Genomic DNA, 23,819 nt, shown 5'->3' on the forward strand with positions numbered 1-23,819 from the left:
CTTTTTTCAGCCGTGTTTACATGTGTGCTGGCCAAAAATTGTAGATTAGAAAAAATTCAAGTGGTCTGCTTTCTGCCTGCTTAAGACAATCTGCCTGGCTGCCAATTAGTCTGTCTGCTGGCTCAAAGAATGATTAGAATCTAGAAAGAGTAATTATTAGAAAAAAATCAAGTGGTCTGCTTTCTGACTGCTTAAGACAATCTGCCTGGCTGCCAATTAGTCTGTCTGCTGGCTCAAAGAATGATTAGAATCTAGAAAGAGTAATGATTAGAAAAAAATCAAGTGGTCTGCTTTCTGCCTGCTTAAGACAATCTGCCTGGCTGCCAATTAGTCTGTCTGCTGGCTCAAAGAATGATTAGAATCTAGAAAGAGTAATGATTAGAAAAAAATCAAGTGGTCTGCTTTCTGCATGCTAACATCTATGTGCAGCTCAAACAACAGTTTCCTGCTAACAAAAAATACAAAGATGGTAAAGAAGAAATGTGTGTTCAAAATTCCTTTTGTTGACCAGTTATAATTAATGATGTTGTACAAATTGTCAAGGAGCTAAGTGTTATATATATTCTGTTAATCATACACTTGGTAAGTGTTTTTTTTCTCTTCTCTTTAAAGAAATGGGTGTGGGTTTTTTTTATGTTAATTTGGGTGGTTGCTTGTCCTGGCCTTTGCCTTTACCGCTGTCGTGTTGGCGTGCTCTGGTGGAGCGCCTTGGTGGTGATGACACTGGCGTTACATTTGGAGTAGTCGTACCAGAACTGCTGCTTGTTTGCTGTTGCTGCAGGGATCTGAGTGTTTCATTGAGGTTACTGAGGGTGGCATTGAGTTCACGTGTTGCAGCATTTTGATTGTCTACAATTCTGGACATGGATTCATTGATCATTTGATTGCTTTCTAAAATGTTGATATAGCTTTGCTGTTGTCTGTGCTGTTCTTCCATTATGCGCTGTAAGTTGCCCATGACATGTGTAATGTCTGCACGTATGATTTCCATGGTATTTGCAATTCTTGTGTTTGTTTCATTTTGTCTACTCAGATTTCTGCTGATTCGTCTGAAGTGAGATGGTAGGCTTGCAAACATTTGGGTCTGCCTACGTAGGCAATCTTCATTAGTGGCCTGCTGTCTAGCCCAAATGGTCCAGAACACTTGATCAGGGCCTTGTGTTACTGGTGTTGTTGGGCTGTGTTGGGGTGGTGGTGTGCTTTGCTGTGGGGGAGTACTCACAGGTGCTGGGGGGCTGATTCCTTTGCTTACTGGAAGCATTTCTAACATGATTGTGTCATCCATGTCACTGTGTTGCTGTTGTTGCGGAGGGATGCTGGTACCAGGACTAGAAGCTGAAATTATAAACATTTATCCGTTACTTATCCATATGTTTAATACATTGGTACAAAGCACTAAACATGGAACACATGTAATGGACTGGTGCTTTCAGATATCCGGCCTAGCAACATCAACACTCATTACTTAAATACATACATATGCCTGTTTGTGGCAAATGTGTCTGGTTACTTCATTCTGAAAGCAAACATGAGTTGTATGGTACATCAGACATACTCCTGCCTCAAAACACATTGTAATCCATAATGTGTTGCCTTATAGTGTCTCCAACCAAAACATAGTAATGTTTTTGTATGCAGTTGGCAATGTTAGGACAAGCACACATGTGTAAATGATTCTAACAACCTTACTATTTGCAAAGCTTACACATGAGTTTCTGTTGCAGCATCTTCCACACAATGTGCTACTGTATGGCTGAAGTGGACATTCATATCTTTACTGGATGTTGTGTTGGCCATTTTGTTTGGTTTCCATTTCATGTTTTACTGACTTGGGTAAGTATAACAGATTTTGATGGGTATTGACTTAATGAGTTTAAGTAAATGGTTTTTTAAAGATCTGACATTTTTAATTGCTATCACAGTTTGTTACTCACAATCAAGATGAGGGGAGTGTGGTTGTCGTCTTGAAGGTGTGTCCAAAATTTGGAGTGGGGGCACCAAACAAACAGTAGATAATCTTCGTGGCGGGGTAGCCTGCTGTGGTTGGCCCTGGACATCAGACCTTGCTTTCTTTGCTGGCAGATGTTTTTTGTGGTGTGTTCCAGAAGTACGCCTTCTGCTGCCTTAGACTTCTTTGGATGGACCTAGTATTGAAAGTGACATTTTGTTATGGCCATTCATTTACAAACCTAACCTATACTACAATGGACACTTTACCTGCTTCTGCAGCGTCATCATCATCAGATGTGATGGAGTGACTGTAGGACGACCAGTATTGCTTTTTTTCAACACTGTAAATCCAAAAAATAATTAAAAAAATATTCATGCTATTGTTAATACATCCACCCATTATGCTTATAAACATTACATCTTTAAAAAATGGATGTTTTATTATGAATCTAAAAATAAGGACATTAAACACAAAAAGCACAACAACAAACCCAAAACATTGTCCAATAGCCATATGCACTATGGAAAGTGCAACACAGGGAATCATATACAGGACACAGACATAGGACACAATTCCAAAAACATACACTAACAAGCCAAAACACACACAGCTTCATTTTCAAATAAAATGAAAAAAAAATAAAAAAAAAATACAGATGCGATATAGAAATAGGTCTGTGATGTGGCACTCCAAACACACATTACCACAATATGAGGCCAACAAAAATTAAAAAAATTAAAACAAAAAAAAAACCCAGTAAGGTAACTAAGTCTGCAGTTGTTGTGTCAGTGTACAAATACAGACTCAAAATGAACCAGCAAATAGTGGCCTTGACTTAAACAATATTACATTGAGTACTAATGAAATTACACATGTAACTGCCTTCAAAGACACTTTGCACTACTCCAGCCTCTCACACAGGGGTGGGCAATTATTTCAGCAGAGGGGCCACTTGACACTTTCCTGTCAGTATTCGAGGGCCGCACACAAAATAGCAGCTCCCCCCCTCCATGCGCCAAAAATATAAGGACGTGGCTTCCTGTGGAAGGGGCGTGACCAAAAAATCATACAGATTCATATTAGGCTGCACAATAGTCTCCATTATTTAAATTACGCCACACAGGAGCACCACTTACACACATTACACCAGGTAGAGCCCCCTTTTACATTACAGCAGGTAGAGCTCCCTTTTACACATTACGGAAGGTAGAGACCCCTTTTACACATTACGGCAGGTAGAGCCCCCTTTTACATTACAGCAGGTAGAGCTCCCTTTTACACATTACGGCAGGTAGAGCTCTCTTTTACACATTACAGCAGGTAGAGCTCTCTTTTACACATTACGGCAGGTGGAGCTCTCTTTTAAACATTACAGCAGGTAGAGCTCTCTTTTACACATTACGGCAGGTGGAGCTCTCTTTTACACATTACGGCAGGTAGAGCTCTCTTTTACACATTACGGCAGGTAGAGCTCTCTTTTACACATTACGGCAGGTAGAGCTCTCTTTTACACATTACGGCAGGTAGAGCTCTCTTTTACACATTACGGCAGGTAGAGCTCCCTTTTACACACTGTGGGGGGGGGAGGGTTTGGGTTAGGCTGCGGGGAGGGGAGGTTAGGGTTTGGTTGTGGGGAGGGAGGGTTAGGGGGTTGGGGAGAAGGGAGAACACCCCTTACTCACCCCTGTCAGTTTTGAAATATCGGGATCCCAGCGTCAGTATTTTGACCGACGGGATCCCAAGCGGCGGTGAATCATACTTATCCAACACATACACAGAGCTACATATACATAGTTACACAGACACATATACAGAGCTACAGACACATATACAGAGCTACAGACACATATACAGAGCTACAGACACACATACAGAGCTACAGACACATATAGAGTTACACAGAGACATATACAGACACATACACAAAGTTTCAGGCACATTATCATATACAGTTACACAGACGTAATATCATTTATGGTCCCTCATACCTTAAATTAAAGACTGTCACTGCATGAAAACTTTGACTGCTTTGGAAGTCCATCATCCTACGTAGCTGCCATGCATGATAAAGTGCAGGAGCATCAGGGCTGTGCTCCATGCTGGGTAGCCCCGCCCCCTGCAGGGACACTACTTCCTCCTTATTCCTTCCTTCCGATAATCAGGGTTGGCCCATTGAAGGAGGGGGGCCCAGGACACATGCCCCGAGAGACCCCTGCTACTGAGAGCCCACCACTCTCCACACGGCAAAGCAGTCCTTCCCCCTGTCTCAGAGGCGGAGCTTTGCCTGGCTGGCTGGGAGTGTGAGTGAGAGTAGCAGGGGGAGGAGGAGCTGCGCTGACAGGGAGCAGGGGGGAAAGATCACATATGGGCGGCATGTACTGTACGACACGCACATTATCCCGCAACTTGTCGGGTACAGACCAGTGTTAATGGTGCCAGGGGCACTGACAACTGTGAAGGGACTAGGTAATATAAGGGGCGTGGCCAATGCAGGGATGTGTGGACAGCCCCCTCCTTTGAAAATATTTAAAAAGTTATGTTTCTGTGCAGCCGCGGAGCGGGCAGACACACTGGACAAGGGGGAGGGTAGTGGTGCTGGTTGAGCAGCAGGTGGCGGCGGGGATGGCTGCTTGGGGGAATTGGCAAACGAAATCGCTCACCCCCCCCCCCCCCCCCTCCCCCGCTCGTCAAGCAGGGAGAGAGAGGACACTGTTGCAGCTGCCTCTCCCCAGCACAGCACACAGTAGCGGCTCCATGCCAGCGCTGTCTACATTGGGGAGGGGGGGAAAGGTCAGCAGGACATTAGTACATCCAGCCGATAGTGCAGGCTGCGGCTAATAGAGCCGCGCTGCCGCAGGCATCAGTTCTCAGCCGCTGCCGGTGACCTAGGCTGGAAGCTGGCCGGGACAATGACAAGCGGCCCTGTCGGGCCGCTTGTCATTGCACGCAGGTGGGGGCCAGCGGGCCGGGCAGGATTGGTTCGCGGGCCGCATCCGGCCCGCTGGCCGTATTTTGCCCACCCCTACTCTAACATATCAACCACTGATTTGGAAACATTGCACATGGATAACAGAATAAAAAAACATAGTCCAACTTTCAAAATGTACAATGGCCCTCATTCCGAGTTGTTCGCTCGGTATTTTTCATCGCATCGCAGTGAAATTCCGCTTAGTACGCATGCGCAATGTTCGCACTGCAACTGCGCCAAGTAACTTTACTATGATGAAAGTATTTTTACTCACGGCTTTTTCTTCGCTCTGGCGATCGTAATGTGATTGACAGGAAATGGGTGTTACTGGGCGGAAACACGGCGTTTCAGGGGCGTGTGGCTGAAAACGCTACCGTTTCCGGAAAAAACGCAGGAGTGGCCGGGGAAACGGTGGGAGTGCCTGGGCGAACGCTGGGTGTGTTTGTGACGTCAACCAGGAACGACAAGCACTGAAATGATCGCACAGGCAGAGTAAGTCTGGAGCTACTCTGAAACTGCTAAGTAGTTAGTAATCGCAATATTGCGAATACATCGGTCGCAATTTTAAGAAGCTAAGATTCACTCCCAGTAGGCGGCGGCTTAGCGTGTGTAACTCTGCTAAAATCGCCTTGCGACCGATCAACTCGGAATGAGGGCCAATGTGCAAAAGTAAAACATTATTGCTGGACAATTCAATGACACACCAAGTCCAAACTACACATGGAAAATGTACTGTCCAAAAACCACATGACATACAAGCAAGTAAGACGTTACATTGACTTTTGTATGAAACATGACCCAAAACAATGTATTTGATGACGCACACTTGAAGATGGGAGTAATATGCAACGTCACATGACACACATTTAAAACATACAGTAAGCCAGAAGTAATGTCATAGAATGTTAAGGCAAATACACATGCTCTCCATCCTTCCTGGGGCGATCGGAATCCCGGACATGGGTTGCAGACACTACTTCTGGAGGGATTATAGTCCGCATGGGCTCCTCATAGTCCAGATATGTGGCAATAAAGGGCGGACCACCACCGGTTTTGCGAGCCAACTTCGCCTCCTTGGCCATTTTGGACTTGACACGTCGCTTTATGTCATAGTACCGTTTGCGGCACGTGTCCTCCGTCCGCTTCACCACCCCCTCACTATTTACATCAGCAACTACTTTCGCCCACAACACCGTCTTCTTCCGTGTTGGCACCTTGGCGGACTCAGGCCCAAATAGCTGCCGCTGATACTTCATCAGCTCCCGCACCAATGCCACATTTTCTGCATAACTAAACTTGACATTCCGCCCAGTCTTAGTAGTGGTGCGTGGCTGCGGAGCTGTCTGACTGTCACTATCACTGTCACTTGAGGCTGCTGCAGCAACCTCACCAGCCTCCTCCACCTCACTAACCTCACTAACACTCACCTCCTCCACCTGACCGACCTCCTCCCCCTCACTAACACCCTCCACCTCACCCACCTCTGAGTCACACATAATTGTGTGTCTAAACACTTAACACAGAAAAAAAAAGACAAAACAAAACACTTCTCCGCTACCACTACACTAATCACACACACACACACACACACACACACACACACACACACACACACACACACTGACAAAGGACTATAAACAAAATAAACTAGGACAAAAATTGAGACAAAACCAAAAAATACAAGACAACAAGAATGACATAACTACTTTCAAACACAATACAACACTCAGAACTCGCAAAAAATACTCCTCCAAACAAACACTACTCACCAAACTCCACTGCACAACCTCTCTCCTCACCACTAACTAAACCCATGAGGTGCGGACGGTTTGGGGCGTATTTATATGGTTGCGCACAGACACTCCTACCATCTGAAACACAACCAATCACGAACGGGGATGAAAACCGAAACTAAAAGTGAAAATGCTGCCGCGGGAAAAAAAAACCCCCAGCCGCGTTTAACTTAGAAAAAAACCCAGCAAAAAAAACACAAACACATACGAAAACGACAATGACGGCCGTAAATGTGCCCAAAAAACCCGACTGGCATCGACATCGGAAAACACGAAAACAATAAACTCGAATGCTTAGTAACTTGGCGTATATAGTTTCAAAAAGTTGCATGAAAATGCACCCGATACAAGACGAGTGTAAACACTACACAAACCCACACAAACACGAATATTAGTAAATTTTGGCCATGGTGTCCATCTCTGAGACTTCATCACTCAGAACATGGCTTTGCACCACCTCTACTGGTACAATTAGATCCACGTATGGGTTTGAACATCACTTGACCAGAGATTACACCCAGATTCCCCTCCTGATGTCCATTTGTTTTGGCCGACCTATTTAGCTCTCAGAGATCTGCTCTTGGATGTATCAAAGGCATTTAAAGTTAAATGTAAAAAAAACCCAGAACTGATTCTATTAATTTCTTCAGCGATGTCTGATACCGTTTTAATAATCAATGGAACCATCACCTGCTACTGTCTCATGCCACCCCTGACTTATTTATTCCATACATTCAGACAATGTATGGGGTGTATGGGGCGATTAAGTTGTGCTAGCCTGGGGGGGGGGGGGGGTTTCCCATGTTCTGGAATTGAACTTAATAAATGTTAGCGATGCATCTGATCAGGTCACCTTGCTGTGGTAGGTGGGCCCAGATCTTTTGGCCACAAATTATGCTCAATTTTACTCCATGTTAAATTGGGGAGTTCATTATAATAGTTCTGATTATCGGTGTTCTTATTGCTTAGAGTGTGCGCCTGCATTTCCCTTCTTTAATTCAGGTTGTTTACAGCTGCACAACATCTCCACAATATGCCGTCCAGATGCCCATATACTTTCCTGTTATCACTATGGCGGCAACAGTGTATCTGGCCTGCAAACAATAAGACAACCGTCACTGATGACCTTCAGACTCATCTTCATGTCCTGTCCATCCTCATCGGCTGCTCCTCTAGGTCCTTTCATTATCTCCCCTCTTCTGAGCCTACAATGTCCTCCATAACGCCCGTCACAACTATATTTCCAACCTGAGGGGTGCATGTTACGGGTGTGGATCATTAGATTGACAGTGTCTAGGTCGACAATGTTTAGGTCGACCACTATAGGTCGACAGGGTCAGAAGGTTGACAGGGTCAGAAGGTCGACATGTTCTAGGTCGAAAGGTCGACATGAGTTTTTTAATGTTTTTTTGGTGTCGTTTTCTTCGTAGAGTGACCGGGAACCCCAATAAGTGCACCGTGTCCCCTCGCATGGCTCGCTTCGCTCGGCACAGATTACCGTTCCAATCGTAGTCCATGTGGATCGTTAAGTATGAAAAAGTTTTCAAAAAAGAAATTTTTTTGGAAAAACTCGTGTCGACCTTTTGACCTGTGGACCTAGAACATGTCGACCTTCTGACCCTGTCGACCTAGTGACTGTCGACCTATAGGGTCGACCTAAACATTGTCGACCTAGACACTGTCGATCTTCAGACCGGATCCCCATGTTACATAGCGAGACTGTACTGTACCAGTTAAAAGGTAATGGGGCAGGGCCGGAGAGTCCATCTGGTACGTCTGGCAAACGCAAGAAGGGCCAGTGGCCTGAGGAGCTGTTCTGGCCACACAGAGAATAGGGCTGGCCGAGCAATGCAGGCTCACGGCAGTCTACTCCGCCGCCCGACAGAGAGAGACACGGGAGCGTGCCCCTAAACCACTCCCCCGTGAGCCGTGACCATGCCCCCTTGTTGTGGGGCCATTATAGAGCCCCAGGTCGTTCCTGGGTGGGGTAACGCTGACCTAGGACTATCCCAAATACAGTTTTGCAAGGGTCACCCCTCTCGCACAGATAGTTTGCTGTCAGACACCATCCCGAGTTGTGTTTTCCCGTGCGGTGTAAAAATGCTTCGTTACAAAGTAGAGCAACGTGGTCGCTTAAAATCTGTAGATGAATTGAACAAAATGCCCCCTGAATCTTTCCGTATGCTATCCGCGTGGGTGCAGAAGGGGAGCACATAGCAGGGGAATGGAGATAAAATATACTTAATATAATTAAACGGTAAATATAGCATCAGTCTCGTTATTTCATTGCCACACCTCGTATGCTGCACCACACCTCCTGCCTCCAGTGGTCTTCCTGCCTCCCATCTCATACATGCACCCTGCAGGACTTCATACTAAGGACTACCACAGGTCCCAGAAAAGTAATATTCCAGGGCCCCCCCCTGTACTGCTATACATGTCTGTAAGTAGGGTGGGAGTAGCGGGAGCTACACGAGTAACACGGTGCACCGTATGTTCTGTATTCAGATGAGAGCAGCCAGAAGATCTCTGTCATCATTATCCCAGCCCTGCTCTCAGCCTCTACCCTACTGGTGGTGGTCATCATCTTATGGAAGACCTACCACAAGAAGCGGGAGAAAGGAGGAGGCTCAGAAGACCGCACAGCAGGTAAGTGAATGGCGTGTAATACACCTGCATGGGGCATTACTGTAGGAGATATAGGATAATGTTTCACTTATGATAAATATCAGAGAACACCAGTGACTTCTGTAACTATGAGTGTTAAGGTTAGTCTAATCCAAGGTGATTCCTAAAATCCCTATTAGTGTATAATACACAGGTTTTCCTGGCAATTACTGAACTGGTGACACCAGGACTCGGCAGAGGTAATTTGGCTGCTGTGCAGGGCACACCCAGGGTGGGCCCACCGTGCACCTACATTTGGATACTCGCATAGATTCATATCAAAGTGCATGGGTTTATGTTGCTTGTATTCCAGCTGGCGCTTTTGTTGTATCATTGAATTGCTAATAATATTCTCAGGGTTACATCCGCTCCGGCTACATATAATATATATATTTTGACCATCCTTTTATACAGCAAAACTGTCAGGACGAGATGCCAGGATTTCATTGTTCCATGTGCCCACTCTTTGTACCTACCTATTTGCTTTAGCCCTCACCTTATTACAGTGCCCTTCCAATATCAGATGTAAAGTATCATTGTGTATATTGTGTGTGCAGTCTAGGTTATTATAATCTTTCAAATGTTTCAAAATCTGCCCAACCGTTCTGACATCATCTATATAACGCCCAGGTGAGCTCATTCTCTCACACCTACCTCCCTCCCCGCACCTCTCCCCCCGCTCTCATCACTCGTATCTCCAGCTGTCGCTCTGCTGTCTCTTCCTGGATGTCCCAGCGCATGTCTAACACTGATCCAATCATCTTCCCTCCCTCCCGCACAACCAAGCCCCCCGCACTTTCATTATCTATAGATGGCACTACTGTCTCCTCTAGCCCCCAAGTGCGCTGTCTTGGAGTAATCCTTGTCTCCTCCCTCTCCTTCACACCACACATTCAGCACCTCTAACACACCTGCCGTTTCCATCTCAGAAACATCTCCAGGATTAGACCCTTTCTCACCCAGGATGCCACTAAGACTCTTGGGGGTCATTCCGAGTTGTTCGCTCGGTAAATTTCTTCGCATCGCAGCGATTTTCCGCTTAGTGCGCATGCGCAATGTTCGCACTGCGACTGCGCCAAGTAAATTTGCTATACAGTTAGGTATTTTACTCACGGCTTTTTCTTCGTTGAGGCGATCGGAGTGTGATTGACAGGAAGTGGGTGTTTCTGGGCGGAAACAGGCCGTTTTATGGGCGTGAGGGAAAAAACGCTACCGTTTCTGGGAAAAACGCGGGAGTGGCTGGAGAAACGGAGGAGTGTCTGAGCGAACGCTGGGTGTGTTTATGACGTCAAACCAGGAACGACAAGCACTGAACTGATCGCAGATGCCGAGTAAGGTTGAAGCTACTCAGAAACTGCTACGAGGTGTGTAATCGCAATTTTGAGAATTCTTTCGTTCGCAATTTTACTATGCTGAGATTCACTCCCAGTAGGCGGCGGCTTAGCGTGTGTAAAGCTGCTAAAAGCAGCTTGCGAGCGAACAACTCGGAGTGAGGGCCCTTATCCACTCACTGGTCATCTCCAGACCGGACTACTGTAATCTCCTCCTGACTGGCATTCCTGACACACGCCTCTCTCCACTCCAATCTATCCTCAACGCTGCTGCCCGGCTCATCTTCCTCACCAGATGCACTACATCCACCTCTCCTCTCCTACATGCCCTTCACTGGCTCCCCTTCCCTTCCAGAACCCAATTCAAGCTTCTCACACTGACTTACAAAGCCCTCACCCACTCCTCTCCCATCTACATCTCTGATTTGACCCCCCAGTGCCTAACCTTAACCCTCCTCCTAGTGCCTACCCCTAACCCCCCCCCTAATGCCTGACCCTTGCCCCCCCCTCCTGCAGCCTAACCCTATCCCTCCTCTGAGTGCAAAACCCAAACCCTCCCCCTAGCACCTACCCCTAACCCTAGGGCCTAACACTAACCCTCCCCTTAGTGCCTGCCCTTACTCACCCTTCAGTTGTCTCTCCCCCAGCGAGATGGTTAGGATGCTGGAGGGGAGGGTTAGCGTTAGGCTGCGGGAGGGGAGGGTTAAGCAGTAGGGGGATGGTTATGGTGCAGGAAGGGGTGGTTAGGGTAAGGCTGCAGGAGGGGTGGATTAGGGGTAAGGTGAAAATACTTACTGGGATGTGTTGGGATTCTGTCCGCCAGGATCCCAATGTCGTTCTTCTGACTGTCACAACACAGAACACGCCAGAATAGCAGAATCGGTGCTGAATAAAGGGTAAATATAATAACATATTTCTCCTATTCCCTGGCAGATTATGTGGATGGAACATGGGCTGTGAACGCAGCTGCTGTCTACGAGAATTTCCCTGGGATCTCGGACGCCATACTGGAGAAGAAGCAGTTGCCCAGTGACTGGAGAATCGAGGACAAGGTTGTCCTATGCAGTGGACACTATGGTCCCATCAGCCGGGCAGTTCTTCTCCGGTCGGGGGAGGCAGAGGACAGACGAGATGTGATCCTCAAGGAGCTGTCTGGTAAGTGACTGAGGTGTAGCTGTGGAGATGACATGATCCCAGCTGTTGTCTCACCAGCCTCTAGGACTGTGATCCCAGCTGTTGTCTCACCAGCCTCTCTGACAGTGATCCCAGCTGTTGTCTCACCAGCCTCTCTGACAGTGACCCCAGCTGTTGTCTCACCAGCCTCTAGGACAGTGACCCCAGCTGTTGTCTCACCAGCCTCTCTGACAGCGACCCCAGCTGTTGTCTCACCAGCCTCTCTGACAGTGATTTCAGCTGTTGTCTCACCAGCCTCTCTGACAGTAACCCCAGCTGTTGTCTCACCAGCCTCTCTGACAGTGACCCCAGCTGTTGTCTCACCAGCCTCTCTGACAGTAACCCCAGCTGTTGTCTCACCAGCCTCTCTGACAGTGATCCCAGCTGTTGTCTCACCAGCCTCTCTGACAGTGACCCCAGCTGTTGTCTCACCAGCCTCTCTGACAGTGATCCCAGCTGTTGTCTCACCAGCCTCTCTGACAGTGACCCCAGCTGTTGTCTCACCAGCCTCTCTGACAGTAACCCCAGCTGTTGTCTCACCAGCCTCTCTGACAGCGACCCCAGCTGTTGTCTCACCAGCCTCTCTGACAGTGACCCCAGCTGTTGTCTCACCAGCCTCTCTGACAGTGACCCCAGCTGTTGTCTCACCAGCCTCTCTGACAGTGATCCCAGCTGTTGTCTCACCAGCCTCTCTGACAGTGACCCCAGCTGTTGTCTCACCAGCCTCTCTGACAGTGATTTCAGCTGTTGTCTCACCAGCCTCTCTGACAGTAACCCCAGCTGTTGTCTCACCAGCCTCTCTGACAGTGACCCCAGCTGTTGTCTCACCAGCCTCTCTGACAGTAACCCCAGCTGTTGTCTCACCAGCCTCTCTGACAGTGATCTCAGCTGTTGTCTCACCAGCCTCTCTGACAGTGACCCCAGCTGTTGTCTCACCAGCCTCTCTGACAGTGATCCCAGCTGTTGTCTCACCAGCCTCCCTGATAGTGACCCCAGCTGTTGTCTCACCAGCCTCTCTGACAGTAACCCCAGCTGTTGTCTCACCAGCCTCTCTGACAGCGACCCCAGCTGTTGTCTCACCAGCCTCTCTGACAGTGACCCCAGCTGTTGTCTCACCAGCCTCTCTGACAGTGACCCCAGCTGTTGTCTCACCAGCCTCTCTGACAGTGATCCCAGCTGTTGTCTCACCAGCCTCTCTGACAGTGACCCCAGCTGTTGTCTCACCAGCCTCTCTGACAGTGATCCCAGCTGTTGTCTCCCCAGCCTCCCTGACAGTGACCCCAGCTGTTGTCTCACCAGCCTCTCTGACAGTAACCCCAGCTGTTGTCTCACCAGCCTCTCTGACAGTGACCCCAGCTGTTGTCTCACCAGCCTCTATGACAGTGATCCCAGCTGTTGTCTCACCAGCCTCTCTGACAGTGATCTCAGCTGTTGTCTCACCAGCCTCCCTGACAGTGACCCCAGCTGTTGTCTCACCAGCCTCTCTGACAGTGATCCCAGCTGTTGTCTCACCAGCCTCCCTGACAGTGACCCCAGCTGTTGTCTCACCAGCCTCTCTGACAGTGATCCCAGCTGTTGTCTCACCAGCCTCTCTGACAGTGACCCCAGCTGTTGTCTCACCAGCCTCTCTGACAGTGATCCCAGCTGTTGTCTCACCAGCCTCTCTGACAGCGATCCCAGCTGTTGTCTCACCAGCCTCCCTGACAGTGACCCCAGCTATTGTCTCACCAGCCTCTCTGACAGCGACCCCAGCTGTTGTCTCACCAGCCTCTCTGACAGTGACCCCAGCTGTTGTCTCACCAGCCTCTCTGACAGTGATCCCAGCTGTTGTCTCACCAGCCTCTCTGACAGCGATCCCAGCTGTTGTCTCACCAGCCTCCCTGACAGTGACCCCAGCTATTGTCTCACCAGCCTCTCTGACAGCGACCCCAGCTGTTGTCTCACCAGCCTCTCTGACAGTGACCCCAGCTGTTGTCTCACCAGCCTCTCTGACAGTGATCCCAGCTGTTGTCTCACCAGCCTCCCTGACAGTGACCCCAGCTGTTGTCTCACCAGCCTCTCTGACAGTAACCCCAGCTGTTGTCTCACCAGCCTCTCTGACAGTGACCCCAGCTGTTGTCTCACCAGCCTCTCTGACAGTGATCCCAGCTGTTGTCTCACCAGCCTCTAGGACAGCGACCCCAGCTGTTGTCTCACCAGCCTCTCTGACAGTGACCCAGCTGTTGTCTCACCAGCCTATCTGACAGCGACCCCAGCTGTTGTCTCACCAGCCTCTCTGACAGTGATCCCAGCTGTTGTCTCACCAGCCTCTAGTACAGTGACCCCAGCTGTTGTCTCACCAGCCTCTCTGACAGTGATCCCAGCTGTTGTCTCATCAGCCTCTAGGACAGTGATCCCAGCTGTTGTCTCATCAGCCTCTAGGACAGTGATCCCAGCTGTTGTCTCACCAGCCTCTCTGACAGCGACCCCAACTGTTGTCTCACCAGCCTCTCTGACAGCGACCCCAGCTGTTGTCTCACCAGCCTCCCTGACAGTGATCCCAGCTGTTGTCTCACCAGCCTCTCTGACAGTGATCCCAGCTGTTGTCTCATCAGCCTCTCTGACAGTGATCCCAGCTGTTGTCTCACCAGCCTCCAGGACAGTGACCCCAGCTGTTGTCTCACCAGCCTCTCTGACAGCGACCCCAGCTGTTGTCTCACCAGCCTCTCTGACAGTGACCCAGCTGTTGTCTCACCAGCCTCTAGGACAGTGACCCCAGCTGTTGTCTCACCAGCCTCTCTGACAGCGACCCCAGCTGTTGTCTCACCAGCCTCTCTGACAGTGATCCCAGCTGTTGTCTCACCAGCCTCTTTGACAGTGATCCCAGCTGTTGTCTCACCAGCCTCTCTGACAGTGACCCCAGCTGTTGTCTCACCAGCCTCTCTGACAGTGATCCCAGCTGTTGTCTCACCAGCCTCTCTGACAGTGACCCCAGCTGTTGTCTCACCAGCCTCTAGGACAGTGACCCCAGCTGTTGTCTCACCAGCCTCTAGGACAGTAACCCCAGCTGTTGTCTCACCAGCCTCTAGGACAGGGACCCCAACTGTTGTCTCACCAGCCTCTAGGACAGTGACCCCAGCTGTTGTCTCACCAGCCTCTCTGACAGTGACCCCAGCTGTTGTCTCACCAGCCTCTAGGACAGTGACCCCAGCTGTTGTCTCACCAGCCTCTAGGACAGGGACCCCAACTGTTGTCTCACCAGCCTCTAGGACAGGGACCCCAGCTGTTGTCTCACCAGCCTCTAGGACAGTGACCCCAGCTGTTGTCTCACCAGCCTCTAGTACAGTGACCCCAGCTGTTGTCTTACCAGCCTCTAGTACAGTGACCCCAGCTGTTGTCTTACCAGCCTCTAGGACAGTGATCCCAGCTGTTGTCTCACCAGCCTCTCTGCCTCATCCTCTGTAGAGCACTGCAGCCCAGGAGAAGTCCAGGACTTCGTTGACCTCATGAAGTTCTATGTGCAAGTCTGTGTACACGACAAGCTGGTGAAGATGCTTTGGTGCCAGGCCCAATCCAGGCCCCTATCTCTCATCTTGGAGGCAATGACCTTGGGGAATCTGCTGACGTTTCTCCGGGACTCCCACCAGGTAATAAGCCGGGTTAGGGGCTAGATAGATCCTTACCCATACCTCCCATTGTGTGCTTCCTGTAGAGGTCTCTCTATATGTATACAGACTTCAGTCCCATGTCCTTATACTCCCATTAGATACATCCCAGGCATCTGAAAGCAAAGGGTAGGCAGCGTTCTGATATCCAGATGTTGTGGAACTACAAGTTTCTGCATGGTCGCCCATGACAGTGCACGCCATAATATGTAGTCCCAGGTTTGTGGATGAGCTGTACGCCGCCTGATCCTGGCTCTGCGAGGAGCTAGCTAGGAGTCCACAGGTCGACCACGGAAGATCTGATGCTGACCACGCGCTGTGGTAACACGCCATACATGGGAAATAATCTCCGTCACCTGTTGTGTTTACTTCCGTAGGAGGCCCGAGCCACACAGGAGACTGTCTACAGGATCACAGAGAAGGACGTCTGCTCAATGGCTGCCCAAGTGGCCAGCGGCCTGGTAGGTGACCCGCTAATGCAGACAATACTACTGTATATGGTGCTTGCTCATTGGGGCTCATCTACAGCTCCCCTGCCGCCAGATGTAGTCAAAATGTAGACAGTCAAAAAGTCAACAGTCATTAAAAAAAAAAAAAAAGTGACATAGCTGATCCGGACACCGGGGCCTGAGGTGCCTCTGAGCCTCCCCTGGTAGTGGAACATAGGGGGCGTGGGGCAGTAGTGACGTCACTAGCCTTTCTGACACCCGGTGCAGTAGCATGAATCCATATGCGCGCCAAAGGCGTGCGCCGGCAAAAAGGGGATGTGGCCTCATTGTAAGGGGCGTGGCTTAAAGGGAGAGGGCGTGGCTTGGCATCCCGACCTCCGTTTCACTCACTCCGCTGATCCAGGAGATGCGGGCTGCCTCCGGAGATTGCTGCGGCTGCAGTGTCGGCTCCTACTCTGTGACAGGAGCCGGGTGCCACCTGTAATGTTATGTGCTGCATGTCGGCTCCTTTCAATGAGCGGGTGCCGGCATATTGGTGTCGCCACTGCAATAACCGGAGCAACCAGAACCAGCTGGGGGATAACGACATAGCATGGAGACACACAGCCCTTATTGGCGGTGGGTGCAGGGTTAATGGTTAATAAGTAGTTAATCAGTATTGTTCTTCAAGTCCCAGCAAGCCTGCCCCATTATTATGGCACTTACTGAACCACAAGTGCCAGCATGCCTGTAAAGAAAATATTAAAATAAAGACAAACCGCGGACACGGAATGTTGTAGTACTTTATTCAGAATATGTTTCCTCACATCACCAACGTGATACTCAGGGAACACAGAGACCGGGTCCTCTTCCGTCCATACGGCTTCCGGGGATCTTTGTAAATCACAGCCGCGCCATAGAGTGACAGCGCACTGCCGCTCACTTTTCATAGAAATGAATGGGGAAACGCTGATTTGGCTGAGAGAAGTGGTTATGGATTGACTCAGTAACATTCGCCATAGCTCTCTACAGGACCAGTCCATCTGGTTTGGTGTTTTGCCCGGCTGTCCCTCAGGAGGGTGGAACCAAATGTCTGAGAGTTCCATCCCTGGGCTGACAAGTTTGGGGCATCGCCTCAGCCGCCGGCTGTCAGGTGTCCTGGGTCTACACCGCCGCCGATGAGCATCGCCTGAGCCGCCAGCCGTCAGGTGTCCTGGGTCTACACCGCCCCCTGGTGAGCATCGCCAGAGCCGCCAGCCGTCAGGTGTCCTGGGTCTACACCGCCGCCGGTGAGAATCGGCTGAGCCGCCGGCCGTCAGGTGTCCTGGGTCTACACCGCCGCCGGTGAGCATCGCCTGAGCCGCCGGCCGTCAGGTGTCCTGGGTCTACACCGCCGCCGGTGAGCATCGCCTGAGCCGCCGGCCGTCAGGTGTGCTGGGTCTACACCGCCGCTGGTGAGAATCGCCTGAGCCGCCGGCCGTCAGGTGTCCTGGGTCTACACCGCCGCCGGTGAGCATCTCCTGAGCCGCCGCCCGTCAGGTGTGCTGTGTCATTTTATTCTGACTGTCGTAGAAATTTGAGTCTGTCTACATATTAATTGTCTACATTATGTTGTGTCAACATTTAGGTTGTCTAATTTACCGCACCCGTCAGGGACAGGGATTAGGGATATCCCTAATGAGGCCACAAAATCCCAGCATGCTCCGCTGCTTCTGGCTGACAGGTCATGCTGGGAATTGTAGTTCTCCCGCCAATGAGAAACGACAGTTTGCCTTTAACTGAAGCAGGTAGTCCACACTTGCTGCACATACATCTGCTCCTCCTGCAGCGAATGCCCCCCCCCCCCTCCTGTCAATGACCTCTGACCCGTCTATTCCCAGGAATACCTGACAGGAACACACAATCTAGTACACGGATACGTGGCAGCGTGTAATGTCCTTATCCACGAAGATATGAGCGTCCGGCTGTGCGGCCTGGGCCTGGCTGCCATACAGTACCGGACTGGTTCCGTTGCTGCACAGAGAGCTGCCCGTGTACCCCTGAAGTGGCAGTCACCGGAGCGGCTGAGAGGGGCGGACATCACGGAGAAGAGCGATGTGTGAGTACCGGGATGAGGGGGGGGGTGAGGGGAGGGGGGGGTGTTACTGGTGACGGCCTGTGATAAGTAAAGTGATGGAAATAATATGGCTGCAGGAAATCTCCAGCAGCCCCCACTGTATGGGCCGCAGTGTTCCGACAGCGTCCGGTTATTCCCAATACAGTGCGGTGAGAGCTGGCAGTGGTTACTATGGGTGACGGCACCTGAGCACCAGTTCCCATACATTTCCCCAACAGATGTCACATATGTGGGTGCATCCTCTGTCTGCACATATAGAATTCCCGGGCCGGTGCCTATAGCAACGTGTTACCATGGAAGATCCAGTGTTACACTCTGTGAATCATATTTATTCTTATTATCCTTCATCTAGAATGCAGATGACTGTACAGATCCCCATTACATCATACAGGGAGAATGTGTGACTGTACAGATGCCCATTACATCATACAGGGAGAATGTGTGACTGTACAGATCCCCATTACATCATACAGGGAGAACATGTGACTGTACAGATCCCCATTACATCATACAGGGAGAATGTGTGACTGTACAGAACCCCACTACATCATACAGGGAGAACGTGTGACTGTACAGATCCCCATTACATCATACAGGGAGAATGTGTGACTGTACAGAACCCCATTACATCATACAGGGAGAACGTGTGACTGTACAGATCCCCATTGCATCATACAGGGAGAATGTGTGACTGTACAGATCTCCATTACATCATACAGGGAGAATGTGTGACTGTACAGATCCCCATTACATCATACAGGGAGAATGTGTGACTGTACAGATCCCCATTACATCATACAGGGAGAACATGTGACTGTACAGAACCCCATTACATCATACAGGGAGAATGTGTGACTGTACAGAACCCCATTACATCATACAGGGAGAACGTGTGACTGTACAGAACCCCATTACATCATACAGAGAGAATGTGTGACTGTACAGAACCCCATTACATCATACAGGGAGAATGTGTGACTGTACAGATCCCCATTACATCATACAGGGAGAACATGTGACTGTACAGAACCCCATTACATCATATAGGGAGAATGTGTGACTGTACAGAACCCCATTACATCATACAGGGAGAACGTGTGACTGTACAGAACCCCATTACATCATACAGGGAGAACGTGTGACTGTACAGAACCCCATTACATCATACAGGGAGAACGTGTGACTGTACAGATCCCCATTACATCATACAGGGAGAATGTGTGACTGTACAGAACCCCATTACATCATACAGGGAGAATGTGTGACTGTACAGAACCCCATTACATCATACAGGGAGAATGTGTGACTGTACAGAACCCCATTACATCATACAGGGAGAATGTGTGACTGTACAGATCCCCATTACATCATACAGGGAGAATGCGTGACTGTACAGATCCCCATTACATCATACAGGGAGAATGTGTGACTGTACAGATCCCCATTACATCATACAGGGAGGACGTTTCCGGAGCTTATCTATGGCCGCCGCGTTATATCAGTTATGGGTTGGTTGGGTGTATAATGTACAGACCGGCGTGATGGGATATCGCTGATAGAATAATGGTATAAATACCGGCTGGGAGTTCTCACTGTGTCTCCTCCACTTCATCCAGGTGGTCATTCGGGATCCTGCTGTACGAGCTGATCACAGCAGGTAAGTGGCTGTCTCTGGGCTGCATTGTCCCTGTCTGTGTTGTGTATTGTCCCTGCTGCACGTGGAGCGCCACTCCTGAATTCCCTCACCTCCAGACACGGAATTACAGGGATTAAATGTAGGGAGAATAAGGTCAGAGTTATTACAGTGCATTATGATGCCGACGTTTATGAGCCGCTGTGCAGAGCACTCTACAGGTACAGGCAGGTACACAATGCAGAGCACACTACAGGTGCAGGCAGGTAAACAGTGCGGAGCACACTACAGGCGCAGGCAGGTACACAGTGCGGAGCACACTACAGGTGCAGGCAGGTACACAGTGCGGAGCACACTACAGGCGCAGGCAGGTACACAGTGCGGAGCACACTACAGGCGCAGGCAGGTACACAGTGCGGAGCACACTACAGGCGCAGGCAGGTACACAGTGCGGAGCACACTACAGGCGCAGGCAGGTACACAGTGCGGAGCACACTACAGGCGCAGGCAGGTACACAGTGCGGAGCACACTACAGGCGCAGGCAGGTACACAGTGCGGAGCACACTACAGGCGCAGGCAGGTACACAGTGCGGAGCACACTACAGGCGCAGGCAGGTACACAGTGCGGAGCACACTACAGGCGCAGGCAGGTACACAGTGCGGAGCACACTGCAGGTGCAGGCAGGTACACAATGCGGAGCACACTGCAGGCACAGGCAGGTACACAGTGCGGAGCACACTAGGTGCAGGCAGGTACACAATGCAGAGATATATTTGCTCCCCAATCTTCCCAGCTAGCTGCAGCCGGACATTCCCTCTGTTTAGCTGCGGGGCTCTGCAGATACTACATGTATTCCCCAATCACTGATCATAATGCCCAGTCCCAGGAATTGCGGCATCTCACCTTTATGGGCTAAGATGACATCCCACGCAGCGTGCTGCCTGGAGATTATACCACACTGCGCAGCCCCATCAGGCCCCGTGTAACAAATAGACTTATTAGGCCCTTTAATGATTACAGTAACAAAACCAGAAAATAAAGCTGTGTGTGTCTCAGTATATATCCCTATATCCCGCTCCGCCAACACTCACTGTACTATATGTGACCCAGGTTCCCCACCGTATCCAGCGCTGGATCCTGCAGACGTGCCGCAGAAACTGCAGAAGAAATACAGGATGGAGCAGCCGCAGAGATGTGGGGATCAGCTGTGAGTCCTGACCTCTTCTCATGTAACGTAACTGCCCCCCACCAGGGCTATCCATGTAACGTAACTGCCCCCCACCAGGGCTATCCATGTAACGTAACTGCCCCCCACCAGGGCTATCCATGTAACGTAACTGCCCCCCACCAGGGCTATTCATGTCACGTAACTGCCCCCCACCCACAGCTATTCATGTAACGTAACTGCCCCCCACCAGGGCTATTCATTCACGTAACTGCCCCCCACCAGGGCTATTCATTTCACGTAACTGCTCCCCACCAGGGCTATTCATGTAACGTAACTGCCCCCACCAGGGCTATTCATGTAACGTAACTGCTCCCCACCAGGGCTATTCATGTAACGTAACTGCCCCCCACCAGGGCTATTCATGTATCGTAACTGCTCCCCACCCAGGGCTATCCATGTAACGTAACTGCCCCCCACCAGGGCTATTCATTTCACGTAACTGCCCCCCACCAGGGCTATTCATGTAACGTAACTACCCCCACCCAGGGCTATTCATGTAACATAACTGCTCCCAACCAGGGCTATTCATGTAACGTAACTGCCCCCCACCCACAGCTATCCATGTACATTAACTGCCCCCACCCAGTGCTATCCATGTACCGTAACTGCCCCCACCAGGGCTATTCATGTAACGTAACTGTCCCCACCCAGGGCTATTCATGTAATGTAACTGTCCCCACCCAGGGCTTTTCATGTAACGTAACTGCCCCCCACCCAGGGCTATTCATGTAACATAACTGCTCCCAACCAGGGCTATTCATGTAACGTAACTGCCCCCCACCCACAGCTATCCATGTACATTAACTGCCCCCACCCAGTGCTATCCATGTACCGTAACTGCCCCCACCAGGGCTATTCATGTAACGTAACTGTCCCCACCCAGGGCTTTTCATGTAACGTAACTGCCCCCCACCCAGGGCTATTCATGTAACGTAACTACCCCCACCCAGGGCTATTCATGTAACATAACTGCTCCCAACCAGGGCTATTCATGTAACGTAACTGCCCCCCACCCACAGCTATCCATGTACATTAACTGCCCCCACCCAGTGCTATCCATGTACCGTAACTGCCCCCACCAGGGCTATTCATGTAACGTAACTGTCCCCACCCAGGGCTTTTCATGTAACGTAACTGCCCCCCACCCAGGGCTATTCATGTAATGTAACTGCTCCCCACCCAGGGCTATTCATGTAACGTAACTGCCCCCCACCAGGGCTATTCATGTCACGTAACTGCCCCCGCCCAGGGCTATTTATGTCACGTAACTGTCCCCCACCCAGGGCTATTCATGTAACGTAACTGCCCCCCACCAGGGCTATTCATGTAATGTAACTGCCCCCCACCCAGGGCTGTTCATGTAACGTAACTGCCCCCCACCCAGGGCTATTCATGTAACGAAACTGCTCCCACCCAGAGCTATTCATGTAACGTAACTGCCCCCCACCCAGGGCTATTCATGTAACGTAACTGCCCCCTACCAGGGGTATTCATGTCACGTTACTGTCCCCCACCCAGGGCTATTCATGTAATGTAACTGCCCCCACCCAGGGCTATTCATGTCATGTAACTGCCCCCACCCAGGGCTATTCATGTCACGTAACTGCCCCCCACCCAGGGCTATTCATGTCACGTAACTGCCCCCCACCCAGGGCTATTCATGTAACGTAACTGCCCCCACCCAGGGCTATTCATGTAATGTAACTGCCCCTACCCAGGGCTATTCATGTAACGTAATTGCCCCCCACCAGGTTTATTCATGTAACGTAACTGCCCCCCACCAGGGCTACATGCCCTCCAACATTTTACACATAAAAATCGGTATAAATTAAAAAGGGAGCGTAGCCACGGGTAAAGGGGGCGTGGTCACGCCCCTTTTCCTATACTGTCAATGAAAGTTTGGAGAGACAAAAATTGGTATAGACCCTACAAAAAAGGTACAGTTGGAGGATATGGGGCTATTCATGTAATGTAACTGCCCCCCAGCCAGGGCTGTTCATGTAATGTAACTGCCCCCCACCCAGGGCTATTCATGTAATGTAACTGCCGCCCACCCAGGGCTGTTCATGTAATGTAACTGCCCCCCACCCAGGGCTATTCATGTAATGTAACTGCCCCCCACCCAGGGCTGTTCATGTAATGTAACTGCCCCCCACCCAGGGCTATTCATGTAACGTAACTGACCCCACCAGGGCTATTCATGTAACGTAACTGCCCCCCACCGGGTGGGCCATGTCAGACGCAGGTCCCGATCATTGCCAGGCAACCAGGACGCTGCGTCTCTTCCAGACGCCCAAGTCCTCGGCCTCCGTCTGACGCGGTGCCTGCTCTGCCTGCTGGGAGCCACCGGGCGCCTAGCAACTGGGTCGCTGGATGTAGACGGTGTTCCCGGTTGCTAGGCATTCAGGAAGCCACTCAGGAAGTTACCCTGCCGGAATTCCTGCCCGTCTGTGTTATGCTCCTGTCCTGCCTGCTACTACCCAGGTTTAGTGTGGCACTCTCCATCTGCCAACTCTAGTTCCCCGACTGGGAGCCTGCATGCCACCTGCACTGGTAATACTCCTGTCCTGATGGGGGTTAATCCAGCTCATACCTCATACCTCGGCAGCTGTGTGCCTCACTCTCAGTCATTACTCAATGCTATTCAGGGTCTTCAGTCTATTGGGTGAACTCCTGCTGCTGGAGGTATTAAGTCCAGGGCCCCCCTAAGTACCGGTGTGCGCAACAAGCACTAAGAGAACAGCGGGGGGGGGGGGGGGGGTTGTTATTGGTCTTGAAAGCTCTAGGAGTCTCACCCCAATACTACTGGTGTTCCCCACAACACCAAGCAAGTTCAAGTTTCCTCCAGGAACAACAAGTCCAAGGGTCTTCACATTTAGAAGGTC

At 50.4% G+C, this 23,819-nt stretch overlaps 1 protein-coding gene across 1 annotated transcript in view; it reads left to right on the top strand.

Annotated features, from left to right (window-relative positions):
- Positions 1–23,819, top strand: part of LOC134966874 (tyrosine-protein kinase STYK1-like) — a 49,495-nt gene that overhangs the window by 20,498 nt on the left and 5,178 nt on the right. The window contains exons 3-9 of the mRNA XM_063943913.1: positions 9,221–9,361; positions 11,644–11,865; positions 15,328–15,509; positions 15,905–15,988; positions 17,836–18,053; positions 19,688–19,728; positions 20,817–20,913. Of these exons, the coding sequence (XP_063799983.1) occupies positions 9,221–9,361; positions 11,644–11,865; positions 15,328–15,509; positions 15,905–15,988; positions 17,836–18,053; positions 19,688–19,728; positions 20,817–20,913 (985 nt within the window). The remainder of the gene's footprint in view (positions 1–9,220; positions 9,362–11,643; positions 11,866–15,327; positions 15,510–15,904; positions 15,989–17,835; positions 18,054–19,687; positions 19,729–20,816; positions 20,914–23,819) is intronic.

Source organism: Pseudophryne corroboree, chromosome 10 (genome assembly GCF_028390025.1).
Source record: "Pseudophryne corroboree isolate aPseCor3 chromosome 10, aPseCor3.hap2, whole genome shotgun sequence".
Lineage (NCBI taxonomy): Eukaryota > Metazoa > Chordata > Amphibia > Anura > Myobatrachidae > Pseudophryne > Pseudophryne corroboree.